At 38.4% G+C, this 19,131-nt stretch overlaps 1 protein-coding gene across 2 annotated transcripts in view; it reads right to left on the bottom strand.

Moving 5' to 3' along the window:
- Positions 1-78: 78 nt before the first annotated feature.
- Positions 79-19,131, bottom strand: part of LOC117567048 (protein trachealess) — a 41,289-nt gene continuing 22,236 nt past the window's right edge. Inside the window, exons 1-9 of one of the 2 annotated variants that reach the window (XM_034246770.2) lie at positions 15,352-16,539; positions 11,305-11,540; positions 5,572-5,639; positions 5,144-5,435; positions 4,865-4,986; positions 3,570-3,763; positions 3,398-3,504; positions 2,483-2,630; positions 79-2,424 (exon numbers count right to left, since the gene is read on the bottom strand). In XM_034246770.2, the coding sequence (XP_034102661.1) occupies positions 1,005-2,424; positions 2,483-2,630; positions 3,398-3,504; positions 3,570-3,763; positions 4,865-4,986; positions 5,144-5,435; positions 5,572-5,639; positions 11,305-11,540; positions 15,352-15,587 (2,823 nt within the window). In that variant the 5' untranslated portion in view covers positions 15,588-16,539 and the 3' untranslated portion in view covers positions 79-1,004. Of the gene's footprint in view, positions 2,425-2,482; positions 2,631-3,397; positions 3,505-3,569; positions 3,764-4,864; positions 4,987-5,125; positions 5,436-5,571; positions 5,640-11,304; positions 11,541-15,351; positions 16,540-19,131 lie in introns of those variants that run through there. The other variant, XM_034246766.2, reaches the window with a different exon arrangement.

Raw genomic sequence — 19,131 nt, 5'->3', positions numbered from 1 at the left:
CTCTCTTCTGAGGGGAAAAGTAGAAATGTGCTTTATGTTTTTGGAGTTGTACAAAAAGAATCAAGTTTTTGGGTTTGGTTTTTGTTTTTTTTTTTAATGCTTGATCGTTATCATAATCGTAATCGTAGGTGTAATCTAGAAGAGGAAGCATTTGATATGTTGTAAAAATGTGTTGTTAATTATAATAAGTATATGCCCATAGTTATTAGGTAATTATTAAGAAATGTACAATACAATTAATTTAAATAATTAATAACAATTAGCATAAGAATTAGAATTATGGGAATAAGCATTTGATTTTTTTGTTTGTTGCTTTTTCGGTTTTGATTTACGAGTGCTTTAAATTTAATGCTAAAGTTAATTTATTTAATTAATCTCATTATAGTTTATAGTTATAATTATATATTATTATATAATGTTGTGGTTGCTTTTTTTGTTGTTGTTGTTGGCACACTATCCAAGTCTTATGCAAGAGTATATTAATTTACTTTAATTTAATTTAATTTAATTAGTTAATTGCAATTATGCCGAGTATTTTAAATAGAATTTCAATGGGTGTGAGTTTTTTTTTGTTTTTTTTTTCCTTCGCTTCTCTTCTTATGTTTCATGTACAAGCTTACAAATTATTTAACAACATTGAATGTTTTAACATTTTGCATTTAGCCAAAAAATAGTATATAAAAATTACTAAACAATTTTATAGAATTTTCTTTTTTCCGTTTTTTTGCTGTTTTCTTTTTAAATTAAGCTTTAAATTAGGTTTGAAAATGTGAGTGATATTTACAATCGAACGCTAGATGGCGCTAGCTTGGCTGCCGCACTCGCCGTTAAATGACGTTAACTTGTGTGCCACACCCCGCCGTTAGATGGCGCTAATTACTCTTGCGTGCGCTGAAGAACATTCGCGCCACTTTGCCAAGAGCGCCCACGAAGTCCCAACGCTCCTGATGCTGATGTTGATGCTGACAATCGGGCAACTGCTGGCCCGATGATTCATCCAGAGCCTAGGAGGGTGTGGAGTACCAGCCGCTGGCGGGGCTGCCCTTGTGATAGAGATGGAAGCTCGAGTGCGGTGCAAAGTACTGCGGCTGATCCAGATTGCTGTAGGTGACGCCGCCCTCCGTTGTCGTTGTGGCATGCCCCGCATGCGGATGCATTGCCGCCGTATACGCCTGAGGCTTCAATGGCAACGTAGTCGCCGAGGAGGCATCCACCGGAGTGGCATATTGACCCCGCAGAGGATCAGCATAATCGTAGCCACCGTTGACGACCAGAGCAGCCGAAGGAGGCGCCTTGGCGGAGTTGTTGCTATCGCGTGGAGACACCGAACTGGGCGGCGTCATTGCGTTGTGGTAGTCAATGGAGCTGTGATAGCCACCGTAGGTGGACACCAGATTGGTGAACGCATCCGAGAGATTGGCGCCCTTCTGGCTCCCAGGACGTGCCACCGACGGCGCCGCTGCCGCCGAATGCAGTTGCAGATATTGATTCTCATACGAGGATTCACTGCCCGGAGGCGTGGGCAGCGGTCCACCCTGCTGCTCCCCATAGAACACGCCCACTCCGGTGGGCGTTTGCCTGGCCGTAGCCCGGATGACGCTCTCGCGATTCACGGCGTGCAGCTGACGGAGCAACGCTGTGGCCGGCATGTGCGGTGGCTGCTGATACGGAGCACCTATCCACTGGATGGTGCTGCTCTTCTCGTTGGGATCATGCTGCTGTTGTTGTTGCTGTTGTTGTTGCTGCTGCTGTTGTTGCTTGAGCAGCGTATCCGCACTGAAGTCTGTGTTGGGCTGGTTGCTGTTGTTGTTGTTGTTGGCTGAGGGTGAAGGTAGATGCTTGGACATGGCATGTTCCAGATCCTTGACAGCCGAGTCCGCAGCTCCAGCTGTCGGCTGTTCGTCCACAATCGAGGGCAGGCGACTCCTTGGCTGCTGCACTGCATCTCGTTGCTCGAGTGCTGGCAACTTGCTCAGCGGTTGCTGCTCCGCCTGCTGCTGTTGCTCCGCTTGCTCCTCCGCCTGCTGTGCCGCCTTGCTCTTCCGCTTGCGCTTCGTTGTGCCGCTCGTGGTGGGCGTGGGCGTGGGCACGGGCGTGGCCACTGTGGCGGGCAGCACGCCATCGACTTCCACGCCCAGCGGCGTCGGACTGTCCTTGATCAGTGCCAAACTATTGAGACTTCCATGCGCCGTCGTCGCATTGCGTCCCCGACCGCGTTGCGTGTGTCCCTCGGGATCGGTCTTGGGGGAACCGAGTCCCAGCTTCATATCCCCAGCACTGAGATGCGTGTTGCCATCGACATTAGCATCACCTCCAGGTGAACCGCTGCTCTTATCATTTCCCAGTCCCTCTTCGTGCTTAATGCTGTCCACACTCGGCTCCAGCTGACAACAGTCCAGTATAAGGTTCTCGTTCTCTCGATTGCTGAAGGAATTAGTATAGGATTAGTTACTGTTTAAATGAGTTATCCATCGAGTCTTACCTGATGACATAGTTAACGCAAATGATGTTCTGCTCATCGGCGTTCTTAGTGCTGCAAACAACTGTGGCGCAAGTTTGAAGCCAAGTGTAGCCGCCGTTCTTGTTCATCAGTCGATAATAGCCAGTCAGCACTTGACCCTTTTCGATCACTACAGGAATTGAGGAAAATCACAATTAATATTGAAATAAAGAAATAAATAAATATATATAAATAAATATATCAGAAGTTAATATCGTTTTTTATATAGACATCTTCCTAATCTTCCTATCTTCCTAATCTAGTCAATTCTATTTTTTTTCAATTCAATTGTTTTTTTAAGTATTTTATCTTTCTTATTTTATCACTTTTCATAATCTGGATTAAAGCAAGTTGGGTAAAGACAATATCACTTTTTTATTAACATAAGTTAGTTTAAAATTGGGGTTTTTATAATGAAACTTAATTTAAGATAAACTTGCTCAATTTACTCGATTCTAACATATATTGTTCCCACATAAGTAATACGCATCTCTACCAAGTTTCACTATGATAGCTTCAGAAATGAGTGTTTAACTGGAATAGAAACAGATGGACAGACAGGCAGGCGGAATGCGATTGCTTTATAAAATGATTTGCAAAATTGTTAGTAGCAATATTATCACTTTTTGGGTAATATAAGTAAGTTTAAAATGTAGCTTAAGCTTTTCATAAAGAAACTTGACCTTCTAGCGATCATTCCTATATTATCTATAAGATATAATTGTTAAATCTCCTTAATTTTAACATATATAGTGCCTACATAAAGAATACGCTTCTCTGTCAAGTTTAACAAAGATAGCTTAAAAAATGAGTGTATAATTGAAGTAGAAATACACGGACAGACGGGCAGACGGATAACAATTCCTATATAAAATGCCCTGCAAAGTGGCTACTTACAATCTGTGTGACTTTTACGCAGGCGATTGGCATCCTCAGCATGACATAGCGAATACATGCTCTTGTTGACGAGATCCTCGGGTGAATAGTCCAGCAAATCCGAAACTCTGTAAAGTAGGTAACGGAATGAATAAAGATCGTTGAGGAATAGCTTTACTCTCTCTTGACTTACCTTGGTTCGCAGTGCGCAACGCGCAGATCAAAGTTTACGCGGGTGACAAACATATCGCACTCGAGACGAATCTCATGGACTGAGGGCGGCGGCAGCGCAATCGCCAATGCGACCATGCCCAGAAGGGGCGGCTGCGATTTGCGGGTGTGCGAGAAGGTGTACTGGGGACGCAGCTTGCAGAGAAGTAGCACAACCTGCAAAGGGAACAAAAAGAAAAGCTCGCAATTTAGCACAAATGCAAACGATCGAGTGGAAAAGAGAAAGAAATAAGAGCTTAAGAGCTAGGATAAATGGCGGCTATCAAGCAGCTTTTGTCAGCTTACGGGGAGGTGGTTGCCATTTGTAAGCTTTGTAAGTGCACTCTTAGTTATAGCAGCCAGCTTAAAGACAGCTTAGCTGCAGCTGCTAGCTTTGGAAAGCTTTCTCTCTCTCGGTAAACTGACAAAAGCGCTGTCTGCTGGCAGCTGATGTTTAATGATGAACATGAAGTTGATAATGATGATTGACGATTGCTGATAATGAAGCGAGGCTGCAGTTGATGATGAAGTTGGCCTTAAATTCAAAAAGCTTGGACCCTTTGCGCCTGAGAGAGTCGTGAGTGTGTCTGAGTGCCGTGTTCATATTCGATACTGATCAATCTAAAATCAGTTTTATTTGCATTGCCTTACGATACTTGGGATCAAACTGAATATGGCCGAAATTGTTCAAAATAAAAGACTGCGTTTTCTTTTTTCTTTTTCTTTTTTTTTTGGCGGGGGCAGCTGCTCCCCAAAATTTGATAAAAATGATAAATTTTTGTTTGCCTTGCATTTGCATTTGTCGTACTGATTTCAATTGATACGTACCGAATAGTTTGAGGCCGGGTTCTTAACATTTTTACCATTGTTATTGTTACCGTTGCAATTGCTCGTTGCATCGCTGGCCTGTAGATAAGCAGTGGATGGGATGGTAATACGTATACGTAATAAAAGCACAATTATCGCTTACTGACTGAATTCAACCAAAACAGAACAGGTTAGTTTAGTCTAACGCCCCGACGAGCTAACAAAATGTCAACAAGGTTAGCAGCACTACGAACTCAAAAGTCGAAATGATAACAAATGTTAACAAAAACAAAAAAATCATAGAAAACAAAAAAAAAAGAATAAAAAGTAAAACCGTGCGTGGATCTACGATAAACGTCGCATTATATTACACTACACTACATGGCACCGTTAAGAGCTTACAAACTGAGTGAGTGGGGAAATACTATGTAAAAGGAAGGAAGGAACGAAGGAAGGATAAACGAGACTCACCCGATAGCCAGAGGATTTAAAGTGACAGCCACGTTTTGTCAGCGTCGATTTCATGCGCACACAGAAGCTGCGATCATAGCCTTTGTAGCCGCTGGTGGAAGCCTGCGTCATTGAGGCAGCAACTGTAAAGATATTGAAAAGTTAGTTAAAAGATTCTATGGATTGATAGTGGAGTGATGAAGTCTTGGGTAACTGGCTGATCATAGGTTGACTAAAGATCAGTTTAGGTTTAGACGGAACAACAACTCGGACTCGACTCACCATCAGGATTGTTCGTACCGTGTGTGCCACTGCCATCATCGGAGGCGCCCGATGTTGGCGATGCCAAGCCTGCTGCACCGCTACCGCTGCTGCCACCGCCACCGCCACCGCCTCCTCCTCCGCCCCCGCCGCTGGTTAAACTCAAACCCAGCTGCTCGGCGATTTCCGCATGATCCGCCTGATGGATGTAGTCGAATATGCTGCTGCCGGTCATCTCCACCTGCGACAGTCCCAGATAGATGGACACCGTTTCCGATATGTACAGGAAGCGACCATCCGCTGCCACTGCCAAAGCGAAGCCATCCAGCGACTGAAAGTAAAATAAATTCCATTTTTAAACAGACATTTGCATAAACAGTCTAAACATGGCTGCAACTCGCTATCTCCCTCTGTCTTTCTCTTTTCAATACTCTCTTTCCCTCTCTTCTTCTTCTTCTTTTGCTTACCTGTAGTATGTGGGTGCCCTGATGTTGCTCGAACAAATCAACGGCGGGACTGCGTCGAATGGCTGCACCTGGAAATGAGCACAAAACGAATGCTGATGAGTGTTGGGCAAACAACCGAGAAATATTCTTGTGAACACAAGCTGAAAGAATTTGCGTGGCTTGTCCGCATTTCAAATACTCTATCATTAAGGAAGTAAGTAACTAAGTAAGTAACTAAGTAAGTAAGTAAGTAAGTAAGTAAGTAATTGTGTATATTTGTAACCTGTATTATAAATGTGTAAATACGTATTGTGTATTATGAATATAATTTTAATTTCTAGAATAAATATTCTAAAAATGAAAATATTTGGAAATATATTTAATTTAATATTATGAATAATCTTATGAATAAAAGTAAACTAACTTCTATTAAGAATATTATTGTAAGTATTGCTAGATGAGGTTCTTTATAATCTTACTTCTATAAAAAAGTATGCTTATAAAAACTGCCATTATATAAAAGGAAAGTTTGCAGATTTGTTCGTTGATATATGTTGTATTTTTTGCCAAATAAGTTAGTTCATGGTATTAATACTTATGCTTATAAGAATCGTCTAAAATACAACTTTTTTAGATTTTTGGTGAATATGTAATGCATTGAAATGTTTGGTATGCAACATTATAATGATCAGCTATAGCTGGGTAAGTTGATCCTAGTTTTGATAGAATTGGACCTCATTTTGAGAACTGACAACCTGTCAACTTTAACAAAACCATAAACAAATAAATGAAATATTATAATAAAGGCACATTGAAAATATTGACATTTTTTTAAGTTATTTATGTAAATAAATATAACTTTACACAAGAGAACTATAATTAAAATATTAATATTATTTACTATAAATGTATTAAACTTTCGAGGCAATTCAGGAAGGGATTGCAATCTTGGAATAAATAATATAAATTTGGGAAAATATCGAAACAATATTGAGTAGAATTTTTAAGTAAATTTCTAAAGAGATCTCGGAAAATTTCAACTCTTATATTTAAGATTTAAGCAAGATGTATTCTATAGAAACTGAAGAGTATTTAGTTTTTGTATCAAACTAGCTTTTCTAAAATAAAAAAGTTACTTACTGATTAGAGATTTTAAGTAAATTTGAAAAGAAAATAACTGATAACCAATAACTAATTCTAAGCTTTTAAGCATTATATATTCTATCGAAAATGAAGAGTTTTTGTGAAACCATATCAAAGATGTTTCTACAATAAAATAGTCAATTCAATATGTTTAATATTATATTCTCATAAGTTGTTAAAACCTGCTACAAGTTTGAGCAATAAATCTTGACGCTGTTGGTGTTCGTAACCCGCCAAGAAACAATCAAGCTGATGCGCATCCTTGCAGCTTCATTAGCTAGTCATGGATGCTCACTTCTTACTGCTCACTGACCAGTGGATGGAATGTTGTTATTACTGGGCGGAAAGCCATAAATGATGGCGAGGATAAAATGCGAAGAACCGCAGTGTCATAGAGAGAGAGAGAGAGAGTCATAAAGCTGGAGACTGAGTTCAATATTTTCTCAGCTGATGCCCATTTGAGCATATTTATTTAATTCAATTATTGAATTTTACGATTATAACCAGACTGAGAGCAGGGGAAAGGGAGTGAAGGGTGAGGAAGCGAGAGCAACCCTGAGCTAGCTGCTGACCAACTTCAGGTCATAATTCGCACAAGTGCAAATCGCTTTAGTCTCGTTCTATGCCTCCCCCTCATGCCCTCCTCATACCCTTCTCTTGTTCCATTGCGAGTGGCAAATCCCCAGCGATTTCAATGCCTGCTAAGTTGGCAAACAGTTTCCGCTTCCGCTGACCATATGTGTTGCCCATTGTGGGAGGGGTTTCTCTCTCTCTCTCTCTCTCTCTTTCTCACTCTTTAATGACCTTCGGAGCTGCCCCCTTTCTTGGTTTCAAATACTCATATATGTATATATATTTGATATTTTTTTTTTGCTGGCTTAATATTTATTTTTTGTGTGGCTGTGGTCAAATTGAAGTGCTTTTTATTGCCCGCAGCTTGTTGCTGCCTTTTTTTTGGGTTTAGTTTCGCATAATAATCCAATTCAGTGGAAGCCAATCCCCCGCTTCTCTTCTTCTTCTTATACGCCTCCCCTATTGCCATAACGCCCCATTGATTTTGGATTATTTTTTAGTGCCTTGTCTACCTTTTTGGCCTCTGCCAGCTGCCATTCAATAGCTTCTCTTGCCAGACTATAGCACTATATACATATATATATAATACTGCAAGTGGTAGCCCTGGTCATGCTTTTGGCTGTTGCCTTCACTTTACTTGGAAAGCTTTTGACGTGACAATAACTTGCTGTTGTTGACGTGGCCAACGATGCACAATCCATGACGCGACAATCGACAATCGCTGACAATGCTGCCTGCCACCTCAAGCTGTCTTCCACAAACATTTGGCACTTTTCACTGGCGAACACTTTGCTTGGGTTTTCCATGTTTAGTCTTAAAGGTAAAATTGCAAAAGTTAACTTAAAAGCATAGCGACAGCGGAAATTGGGCAAGAAATTGTTATTGGCTTTTTGAATTTCGGTTTTTTAAAGAGTTTGGCATAAACGATATGATTAATCTTGGATTTTAGAAAAAACATTATAAAAACACTTCAAATATTAACAGAATTTGAGGAGTCTCAGAAATATTTCACATATACTTGTAATGAAAAATATTGATTAGATCAACATAGTCTTAATATTTGATATATGATATCTGAAACAATCCTTTTACTGATTTTAAAGAGATAAAAATCGGAAAAGCATGTAATGAAAAATCTTTTCTAGTAAATATAGTTTTTAAAATTAAGCTAGTTTTAAAATAAATTAGAGTTAATATAAACACTTGAACAAACTTTCTACAGAATTTTAAAATTCAAGATTTTTATATTTTTTGAACTATACCGATATTTAAAACTTTGGAAAGGACTGTTTAAATATGCATTATATTTCTTTCAAAAGTAGAGCTTTTCTTTGACATCTATAGGAATTAATGCGATAGGCTACTATATTAAATAAAGTATTAAATACTACATTTAATTTACAGAAAGGAGAGTGCCCAAAAATTAAATAACTTTTTGAGTATTTTTTTTTATATTCGTTCTTTTAACATCAATAAGATCTATATGTCGTTCTTTCTATCTTAGAAAAAAGTGTTTGATTGTTTGAAATGTAATGCCATTTTGTGGTTTTGATATGAGTAAAGATCAAATTTGTTTGTATTTTGTCATATTTTATGAAATATTGTTGATTCTGAACTTAAAATCGAATCTTAACCTTTAGTTACTTCTGTTCCAAAAGATATATACAGTATTTAAGGTAAATACTAAATTTTATTAACGTTACGAAAAAAATAAATAAGGTAAATCCAAACATTGAATTACATTAGGATTAAACTTCTTTCAAAAAATAGTTATGTACACTCCAAGTCTTCCCACTAAACAACTTTGTATCACATCATCGTAAACTGTTAATTTCCTCGACAAATTGTGAAAGCTGTTGACCATTTGCGATTGTCAGCGACTTTAATCGATAGCTGCCGAAATGGGTTAATCGTAGAACCGCATTTAGTTAAATTTAATGGGCTCTACGTCTGAAATTGGCTGCGTTAGCTGGCCAACTGTCTACCTGGCTAACTATTTGTGTGGCCCCTTTGATTGGCCTTCTGAAATTCCACAATGGCAGCCACTCGCATGACACAGCAACAGCCAAAGCAACAGCAACAGCCAAAGCAACGACAGCGACAACTACAGCCAAAAAAAATCTACAAAGTAAATAAATAAATGAATGACAACAATAACAATTGCGACTATGACAATAAAAATGCTCCAGTGACGTGAGCAAAACCAACAACAACAACGACAACAACAAATAATAAAAAAACAAAATACAAAATAAAAAAAAAATGGCTGCGCATGCGCGACAAATAAAATAAATTACGCTTAATAGCGATATTTTATGCAAATCGGCAACTCGAGGCCCCCATCGTCATGGCTTACGTCCCTACCTCCACCCCCTCCTCCATCTCTTCTCCTCCTCCTACACCTTCTCGTCAGTCCTAAAGCCCAAAACAAAATAATACCAATAAATTGCTGGTCGCTTGTCAACTTGGCTTAAACAGTTTTTAAGGTGCGCGCGCATATTTTTTGTATTTTGTATTTTGTATTTTTCATTTTTGTTTTTTGCTTTGGCATAGAAAAGTTGACAAATTTTGATTTCACTGAAGGCATCCGAAAAGTAAAGCTCCCCGCTTATTGAATGTGTTTCCTGCTTTCGGTTTTATTGCTCATTCTTTGCCGTTCACTTTGCTCCCCGCTTCGCCAATGGCTTCCAATATGGCTGCCTCACCTACGCACACTACTGTACTACGTATAATATATGATAAGTACAGTCGTCAATGCAAATTAGCTCGGAAATTTCACTGCACTTACAATTTTGGCCTCACTTCGCTGAGCAAACTTGATAAGACAGCCAACTTATTCACTTGGCAACAGAGACAATAACTTTTTTGTATATTTTGTGTAGAGGAAAGACTCATTAGATCATGAATATTGTGAATGAAAAGAGAATTGAGGTATTCCAAAATTGAGGAAAGAAGACTAACAAATAATATAATAAAATATATTAACACTAATAGAATATTTAATATTTATATTTGACTACAACAAACCTATTTCTATTACTGGTTTTTATATTATGAATTGATTTAAAAAAAAAGTAAAAAATGAGATCAATTATCTGTCACTATATCATCGAAACTATTTCAAGTTGTTGAAGCATTTTCAAGTAAAATTAAAATATGTCAATTTTGAATCAGTAAAAATTGATAAATATAAATAAGCAAAATTTACTTATATTTCAAACTGATTTCAACTTGAGCCTATAAAACTAGTAAATCATCAAAAATATATAAAAAGTATACTTAATAAATTTGAAGCTTATAACAAATATTCATAAAAATAGAAATAACTATTAACATTGGTAAAACAATTAAATAACTTTATGAGTATTTTGTATGGTATAAGTCACTTGAATTGCTTTATATTATGTTGAAACCGAAAAATGTATTTAAAAGTTAATTGGAAAATAAAATATGCTCTAATGATTCTAAGTTTATAGATAATTGTATTATTAATAATAAGGTAGATCTTATGTTCAAGCCGAAAAATGATTTAAACCCTAATTGGAAAAAGAAGAATAAGATATTGATCTTTAATTTAAGGATGATTACATAATTAATACATTTTTTTGGTAACGATCTTATGTTTAAAGCGAAAAATTGACTTAAAACTTAATTTGAAAATGATGTATAAACTATTGATTCTCATTTTAAAGATAATTATGTATATTCTTAATACCTTCTTAAGGAATCGATCTATTGACTTTATAAGTATTACTATTAGTAGTTTGCTAAGTTATTTATGAAAAGATAGTTTTATGTTCTTATATTATTTTATCCTTCTTTTATATTTCACTAATTATAATATTCTTTTATTATTTATTTTATATTTATATTTATAAATTTGTTAATTTATTTATATAAATTCAAAACATGTGTATATGGTAAGTAAAGAGGAAAATTATATGTAAGCTTATTCCTCTTCAATTTTAAGTTATAACTTATTTAATGTACTACTTAGATTATTTATTTGAAAATTAAGAATATAACTTCGTTACTTACTTTTGAGTTTGCTGCTGCTCGATGCCTCGCGGGTCCATGGCGGATCTCCGTGACCGGAAAAGTCTCTCAATTTCAAATAGCTTATGGTCAGTCTTATAATGGAAGCCTTGTCCAGCTGGCTGGTTATGGCTGCCGGCAGGGGCAGCATCTTGGCCAGCTCATAGAACTCATAGTTCTCCTTGCCACGTCGCGAGCGTGCAGCATCTCGTGACTTTTCCTTGCGCAGCTCAAGAATGCTGCAAGAAGAAGAAGCGAAGAGAGGCAAACAAATGGACACATTAACAACAATTTGTGGCAATAAATATTGATATAAGCTGTAAGTAGACACTGACGAATGGCCGAAGAGGATCCTACAAAGTTCCCTCTCTTTTTCCCCCCCTGTCTCTCTCTCTCCCTCGCTTTGTCAACTCTCACCTGTCGTGCGAGCTGTCAGCGTAGACAATTTGGCAATTTGTTTGACTGTTGCCCCATCCGCTATGCTTCATTGTGATGAAATGGTGTCAGTCCAAACAAATTGCCGCACATTTGTCAGTCTTTCAACAGTCAGTGGAACGAGGGCGAACCCTAGAGTCGAGTCTCTATCTCTCTCTTTCTGTCTTTGCTATGACAATATTGTTCTCACAGTCAAGTTGACGATCGGTTCTAGCCACCAGCTAAAGAAAAATTGCCTCATTTTCAATGCGCTACAGATTTTCCATTGTCCATTTAGTTGCCAAGTTGATATTTGTATTATTGTCTCCGAACAGACTTTGTCTCTTTCTCAATTCCCTCACAAAGTTGCATTACAGATGCCGACTCTCAGATACTCTGATTTCGATCTCAGACTTGAGGTCGCGGTCTGCGTTTTTATTTCCCTTTAATGCACAGACTTTTCATTCAGCAAAACTGTTGCTGCAACAAGCCACAAAAGGCCAAAAACACCGCCAAGTCTCTTTTAGCTTGGAGTCAGTTCGTCTGCTATCTGATCACAAGCATCTGGCCATCATCTTCGTCAGAAACTTGTGCTTTAAGCGTTCATAATTTAAGTTTGTTGTCATCTTCAGTTGTCGTCGGCTTTTTCGTTCGCTCAGTTCTTGTTTTCGTTGTTTTCCCCCATTTCATTTTTTAATTTTACGTTTCGTTATTGTAGTGAAATTTATAAGTGCTCTACAATGTTTGAAGCTCATTGATTTTGTAACAAGTTGTGTGTTTTTTTTAATGAACTTTTCAATTTTTGCTTAAAGAAGTCGAACTTGGAAGTTTTCTTTACATATTCTTATCTTATCAATTATTGTTTAAAGAAGTTGAACCAAGAAGTTTTTCTTAAATATTCTTGGTAACAAAAATAACTTGTTGGTTGAGTATTAAATGTATTATAACTTGAATAACTTGGGAAAGTATACAAAATCTTAAATACAGAAATGAGTAGTTGATGAATATATATTTTTAATAGAAACTACAGAAAAAGCTTTAGCTCTATAAAAAAAATGATAGGCAAATTATTAGAAAATTTACGACAAGATAACTTATGTCTAAGAATCACTCCTATTAAATTATGCTGTTAATAGGAAATTTAAATTTTCATTCTTTTGAATATTGTATTTGTATTTACTTAATGCAAATTCCTAAATTTTTAATAATTTATCTCTAAGAATCACTGTTAATTGGGAATTTTCATTTTCGTTCTACAGAGTATTTTACGTTTTACTTCCAAAATATAAATTTCCCTCGAAAATTTCCCTTAGCATTTTGCAGATATTTCCCATCAGCTTGAAGCCGCTGCCTACGCAAATTTACAGAGTATTAAGGCTGCTCCCATGCCCTAAGTGATCTTTGCGTTGGCTTGGCAACATTTTGTGGGCTTTTAAATTTATTTTTATGTCTGTGGGGCATCTGTAAATGTGCTCATCACAAGCGTCGAGCCTCGTTTTGTGTAACTTTATTTGAGTCGCGGCGGCTTCTGCGCGCTCAACGCATTTCTGGTGGGGATTACTCGAGAGCTGCTGCTCATCTCTGATGCTTATCTGAGACTACGTCGTTGGGTTATAAAAATATTTTGGATAATTAAAATGAAACCGGCGTAAAGAGCGCGACTTGAAACCCGTACAACATGCGTCTGCCACGGGCCAAGCCAGTTTTTTGCCTTTTTTGTGTGTTTTTTTGTTATTATTGTGTTGTTTGCCTTTACTTCTTTACAAGCTTAGACTCCACTTGCTTTCCGAATAACAAAACTTTAATTAGTTTGTTTAAATCTGAGATGAGTGTGTGTTGCCCATGAAATTATTAAGTACCTGGCTCTGGTTTCCACATAAAAATGCCTGGTTCAAAGAACCTATGGAAATGTGCGTGGAAACTGTTAGAACCCAAACGAATCTACACTATGTATGTACATAGACGCATAGCAATTTGCCAAATAATTCGCTACACGTTCCGCTGTGCGAAATTACATGACATTTTTCTCTAAAAAAAACATTCGAAAGCATCAATCTTCCGGACATCAATATAAACAGCATTCAAATTAGCCCCGAAGACGTGATATCCCTTAACTGTCGTCAGTCAAAGGCGATGTCAAAGGTGTCGCCTTGATAAATGATTCTTGTGCTCTTTTTAATTTCGCACACACAAACAGAAAACAGAAAAAAAAAACACAAATTGCAATTTTACCGCTAACGGGCGTATAAATTGCTCGTCATTAGCAAATTGACCAGATGTCTGTGTATTGGTGAGCTTTCAAAGCTTCTGCTTGTCTGACTGCGGTGGAGGTAAAAGTTGTTCTTATGCATGCGACGTGTCTGTGTGAAAGCTTCTGTTTTGTTTCCACTTGATTGGCTGGGAATGTTATTGAATTGTAAAGGTATTTTGGGGATTAGCGCTTGATATTGTCGTCTGATCGCATTAAGAACCAAAGCGGATTACAAGTTCCCTAATATTGCGGTTTTTTGGCACATGATTTTTTGCCAATCAAACGCAAAAATCATTCGATCAAGATACGAGGGTAAGAAAGTGAAAAGAAAACTGCGACTGCAGTGATTTTCTTTTTGTTTTCCCACACACACACAAGAAAGACTGTCAACATAAAAGGATAAGAACTGTGCTCCTAGCAGGCCATTGTTTATGGTCTGTGTGCAGTACCGTTATGGCTTTATCAGTTCTTCTTTGTTGCCAAGACACACACAAGACGCAGCGGGATGACTCTAACTGTTGTCTGTAGAGCTGATATTATGTAATCGTAATTCCCAGAAAAAAGTCAAATAAAAAATGTTGACAAAACACTCATAAAAAGTGTTCCAAAATGTGTCAAATTGAAAGCGAAAGATGAGCGAAAAATAAAACATGATAAATATCAACTGAAATTTTAAATATAAAATCTTTGTTATGACAAAGATGTTGAAAAAATGCAATGTGTTATTATTATATGATAATTAGCAAGAATTCAATATGTTTCTTTAGAAATTTTCCAAATTTTCTTAAGTATTATAATAAGTACAAAGAAGTTTTGATACGATATAAACTTTAAATAAAAAAAGTGGCAAAGATTTTGAACTAAATATAAATTTTTAATAATTAGCATTAATTGAAAGTGATTTTTATAAAAAAATGTCAAAATATCGATATTTTTTTAAAGAAGATATTATAATATTCATAAACAATGTTGGTACAAGATAGTAATAACATTCTTATAAGGTGCGGAAATAAAGTAGAGAGACGATTTTCAAATCTTTTAAAAGTTATTGTAGACTTTTGAAGGCGACTTTGGAAAAGACTTTTCGTCAATTGTTAAGCCTTTCCGTTAAATTAATTTAATAAGTTTACATAGAAAATAAAATATAGAGAGTGTGAGAAGAAAATATGAAAATATTTGTTTCCTGGAAGTTAAGTCTTTGAACTATTTATTTGGGTGCTTTAAGATAGATGATGATTCGCTTCTTAGTAGAATTCTTATAAACTTATCAATATTGAGAGCTGCCCTTAATGCTACCTATACCTATTTAATGCTACCATTGTTAGTTACGACACTTGATTTGCTATATACGAGTATGGTTTGTAATTTACCCCGTGTCAACTAACCCCGGTTCGATGGGTTGCTGTTGTGAGTGCATTCCGGGTGCGCCCGGCTGATGTTGGTTGGGCATTTTGTTGTACGGGGACATGCCGCAAAGGTCCTGGGCGGGGACCATCCACGAGGGCGTGAATGGGACCGCTGACATGCCCAGGGAGCCGATCATGTGACTGCCCGGATGACCTGGCGTTGGCTGCCGCTGATAGCCGGCATAGTCCATGGCCACCGCCTGATAGGGCATCATGTCTGTGCTTCACAAAAGTGCTCTCGACTCGGTTGCCAAAAGTGGAAAAATGTTGTGCGTGTAACACTTGGAAGACTTTAACTTTTAGAACTGGCACATTTTCTCATCCAATATTGCACTTTAGAGATTGGGTTTTGTTTTGGTTTTGGTTTTGGGTTTTTTTTGGCACACTTTTTCTTGGGGGTCAACGACGCATCCTTTTGTTGTGTGTCTGGCAATTGGAGCACGCGTACGTGTCAGTTGCTGTCTTCAATTATCCTTGGACACAGACACACACACACAGACACACAGGCACACACACGTAGACAAAGTCACGGAGCGTGGGCGTAACACGCACGGAAAACTAACGTCGGGAAGCGTCAGTCAGACAGCAGACAGCGCTTCGATTGGCATTCAAATTAGCGAGCTATCGACTTTTGGCCAGTTAATTCTTTTCTCTCTCTCTTCGTTTTTTTTTTTTTTTTGTTATTTTGGTCGAGCACGGATCACGTCAGACGCGTTTGGCACGTCGCTCGGCGAAAATTGCAGCTTCCAACTGAGCAGTTGGCACTGTGATTGCGATTGCGATTTGGGAATCCGGCAAAACGGATACGGAATACGGTTACGGGTACGGGTTGCGTTACGTCGTGGCGCGTCGCGGCCTGCAAACAAATGGGCGCCAATTACGCACGCACAGGGCGTCCACGGTGCCACGCACACAAACACACACACACACGGATACGGATACGGGATACGGGTTGTTACAGTTGCACGGCCGGGCAGCGTACGTGAAAACTGCAGCGCTGATGATGATGACGACGATGACGATGGGAAAGTAACGTGAAGAACTAGAACGAAGCGCGCCACACGAGAGTGCTGTGATGTGATGTGATGTGCTTACGTTGTACGTTGTACGTCCGTTGCGGGCGACGAATACGTGCAGAATAATTCAGAGTCACGTTCACGTCACGAACAAAACCAAAGTAAGGCAAAAAAAGGCAGCGCTGCCCCTTACAATAAACACACTCGCAGCAGAGAGCGAGCCAGCAAGTCGGAGAGAGTGAGCGAGTGTGAGCGAGAGAGCGAGCGAGCTTGTCACGCACACAGCTAGACAATTTTTGGGGGTGACATCTTTGACTCGACACGAAGTGAAGCGAACGAGCAACGACAACGACAACGACGAAAACGACGACGACGACGTCGGCTAAACGAACGTGAGCAGCAGCGGCGCCAGCATCATGCGTGTCTTTCTGTGTGTATGTGTGTGTGTGTGAGCACCTGACACTACGCCTGGTCATGTACTGGGCGCACCAGTAGCATTTTAAGCAGCCTCACGCTCCAATTCGCCGCAAGCTCTCTCGCTTCGCCGTTGCTGTGCGGGTGTCTGTATATGCCTGTGTGTGTGTGTGTTGAGTGTGTGTGCGTGCAAATGGGCGGGACGTGACTGCCGTCGAATCGGAATCAACATAGCGCGCATACCAAATGAGCCCGACTGTGTGTGCGAGCGAAAGAGCAGCATACGCTGAGCAAAAGAGCGCAACTCTATAAATGTCTGTCGGCGTGTGTGTGTATGTGTGGACGTGCAGACGTAAACTAAAACTGGTTTCGCTTGCTTTCTCGCTTGCGCATGCAGCATTTGCTTTGCATTGCTTGCGTTGTTCTCTCGTTCTCACTCTATTATATACTTAGTGGATACCCAGCTTTGTTGTTGGAGCTGCGTCACGCGCAGCAATTAGTTTACTTCTTTACACATTTGGGAATTTGTTTAGCGGCTCTTTCAGCTGCTTTTGTCTCTCGCTCTCGCGCAATGCTTATGTGTCTGCATGTATATGTGGGAGTTTTGTCTGTCGTTCGCTTTTTATGTGTGTTTGTGTATGTGACCGAAATGCCAATGACAAAATGCCAATGGTGGAACAGGCCAAAGCCAACAAACTGAGCCCCAAAGCAGCGGCAGAGACAGCGAACCCGAACCTTTGCCAGGAGCAGCAGCTTGTGGACTTGGGACAGAGAGGGGGAGTGGCACTTGGGTACCTGTATATCAGGGCTTTTTCTTCTGCCTTCCAACAAATCGGTTTCTACCGTAGCGTAGTAGAAGGGGGCGTTTTAATATTCCGAACCCGCACAGACAGCGACCGAGCAGACCGACGAGTTTTACTTTTTCGCCTCGCTTTTATTATGCGTTTATAATAATTTTCAAGCAATCCCAGAAATTGTTTAATTTCATCAATGGCCTAAAGGGCGACCGCAAAATTGTGAAAGTCTTTCGGTCGGCAGCCATTTTGTTCTGCAGCTGGCGAAAGCTTCAATTCGCTTCGAACATGTCTGTCACCTTCAAAAGGCAGCATCGCACACACTTAATAAAATGTCGCAGAGTGTTTGGCAAGTGTCCTGAATGTCCTGAATGACTTAAATATGCTTTCTACGTTGGATTCCTTTGGAAATGCTTTGTTTCACTCGCTTTAATTAGATTTTTGTGTACAAAGAAATTACTTTTTAATGCCTGTGCTTAGCAGGAATTCATTTTAAATATATTGTTTACCTGTATTATAAATATGACTGCTTAAGAATAAAGTTTAAGTCATATATATTGTATTTTTGATTCATATTATATTATGCATCAGAGATTTTAGCTTTTTAAATTCAAAAGAATCTTTTTAAATATGAGAAACAATTATAGAAAATATTATTTTCTAAAAATTCCTATAATTTATCTTCCACATTAACAGATTTGTAGCGAATAAATAGAACACATGTTGAATTAAGACTGAGGATTGTGTAAATAAAATATATTTTATATATTGAAGTACATTAGATCTTGAGGCTAAAATTTATATAAATATTATTTTCATATTATATTGTAATTGATACATTAATATGAATATAAATATGAATATTAACCATTTTGTCAATTGGATGTTAATGTTAAATATATATTACGCATACGTATCGTTCATGGTAAAATCGTAAGGTTCCATTAATTATCATTATGTATGAAGCGAACCTATGCTAAAATATGGTCATATATATATTACTTCCGTTGAATCGCGTCTCATAAGTTCATCATTTTTATGGTAAAATTTACTAAGTAAATTCATCACAATATCCTGTGCTCATAATCTCTTAATTTATACGTTAACTTGACGCAATATCCTGCGTACTAAATTCACGATTTTCCCAGCCATTTTCCCAGCAATGTTCGATTAATGTGGAAAACATGTGAAAAACTAACAATGTGGAAAATGAAGCAACTGTAAGCTGGAGCAGTCGTAAGCTAATGGGAATTTAAAGGTAATTGCAGCACTTTCGCTAAATTGCAGTTGCAAGTTCCCAGTTGCAAGTTGCCAGTTGCAAGTTGCAAGTTGAGTTGGGGAGCTTGCTTGGTTATCGATTGACTGCTGTGGAGCTCTAATTGGAGCACCCAATGACTGGCTTCGTTTGTTTGTTTTGTCGCCACATCCTCGAGTCGCGTCTCGAGTCTCTCGCGGTTGGTATAAAGACATTACGTAAGCGCAACGTAACGTAACTGGAACATGTGTAGAAACGTGATCGATTTCTTGTAGAGTTC

This window comes from Drosophila albomicans, chromosome 3 (genome assembly GCF_009650485.2).
Source record: "Drosophila albomicans strain 15112-1751.03 chromosome 3, ASM965048v2, whole genome shotgun sequence".
Lineage (NCBI taxonomy): Eukaryota > Metazoa > Arthropoda > Insecta > Diptera > Drosophilidae > Drosophila > Drosophila albomicans.
This window is presented reverse-complemented; position numbering and strand designations above follow the sequence as displayed.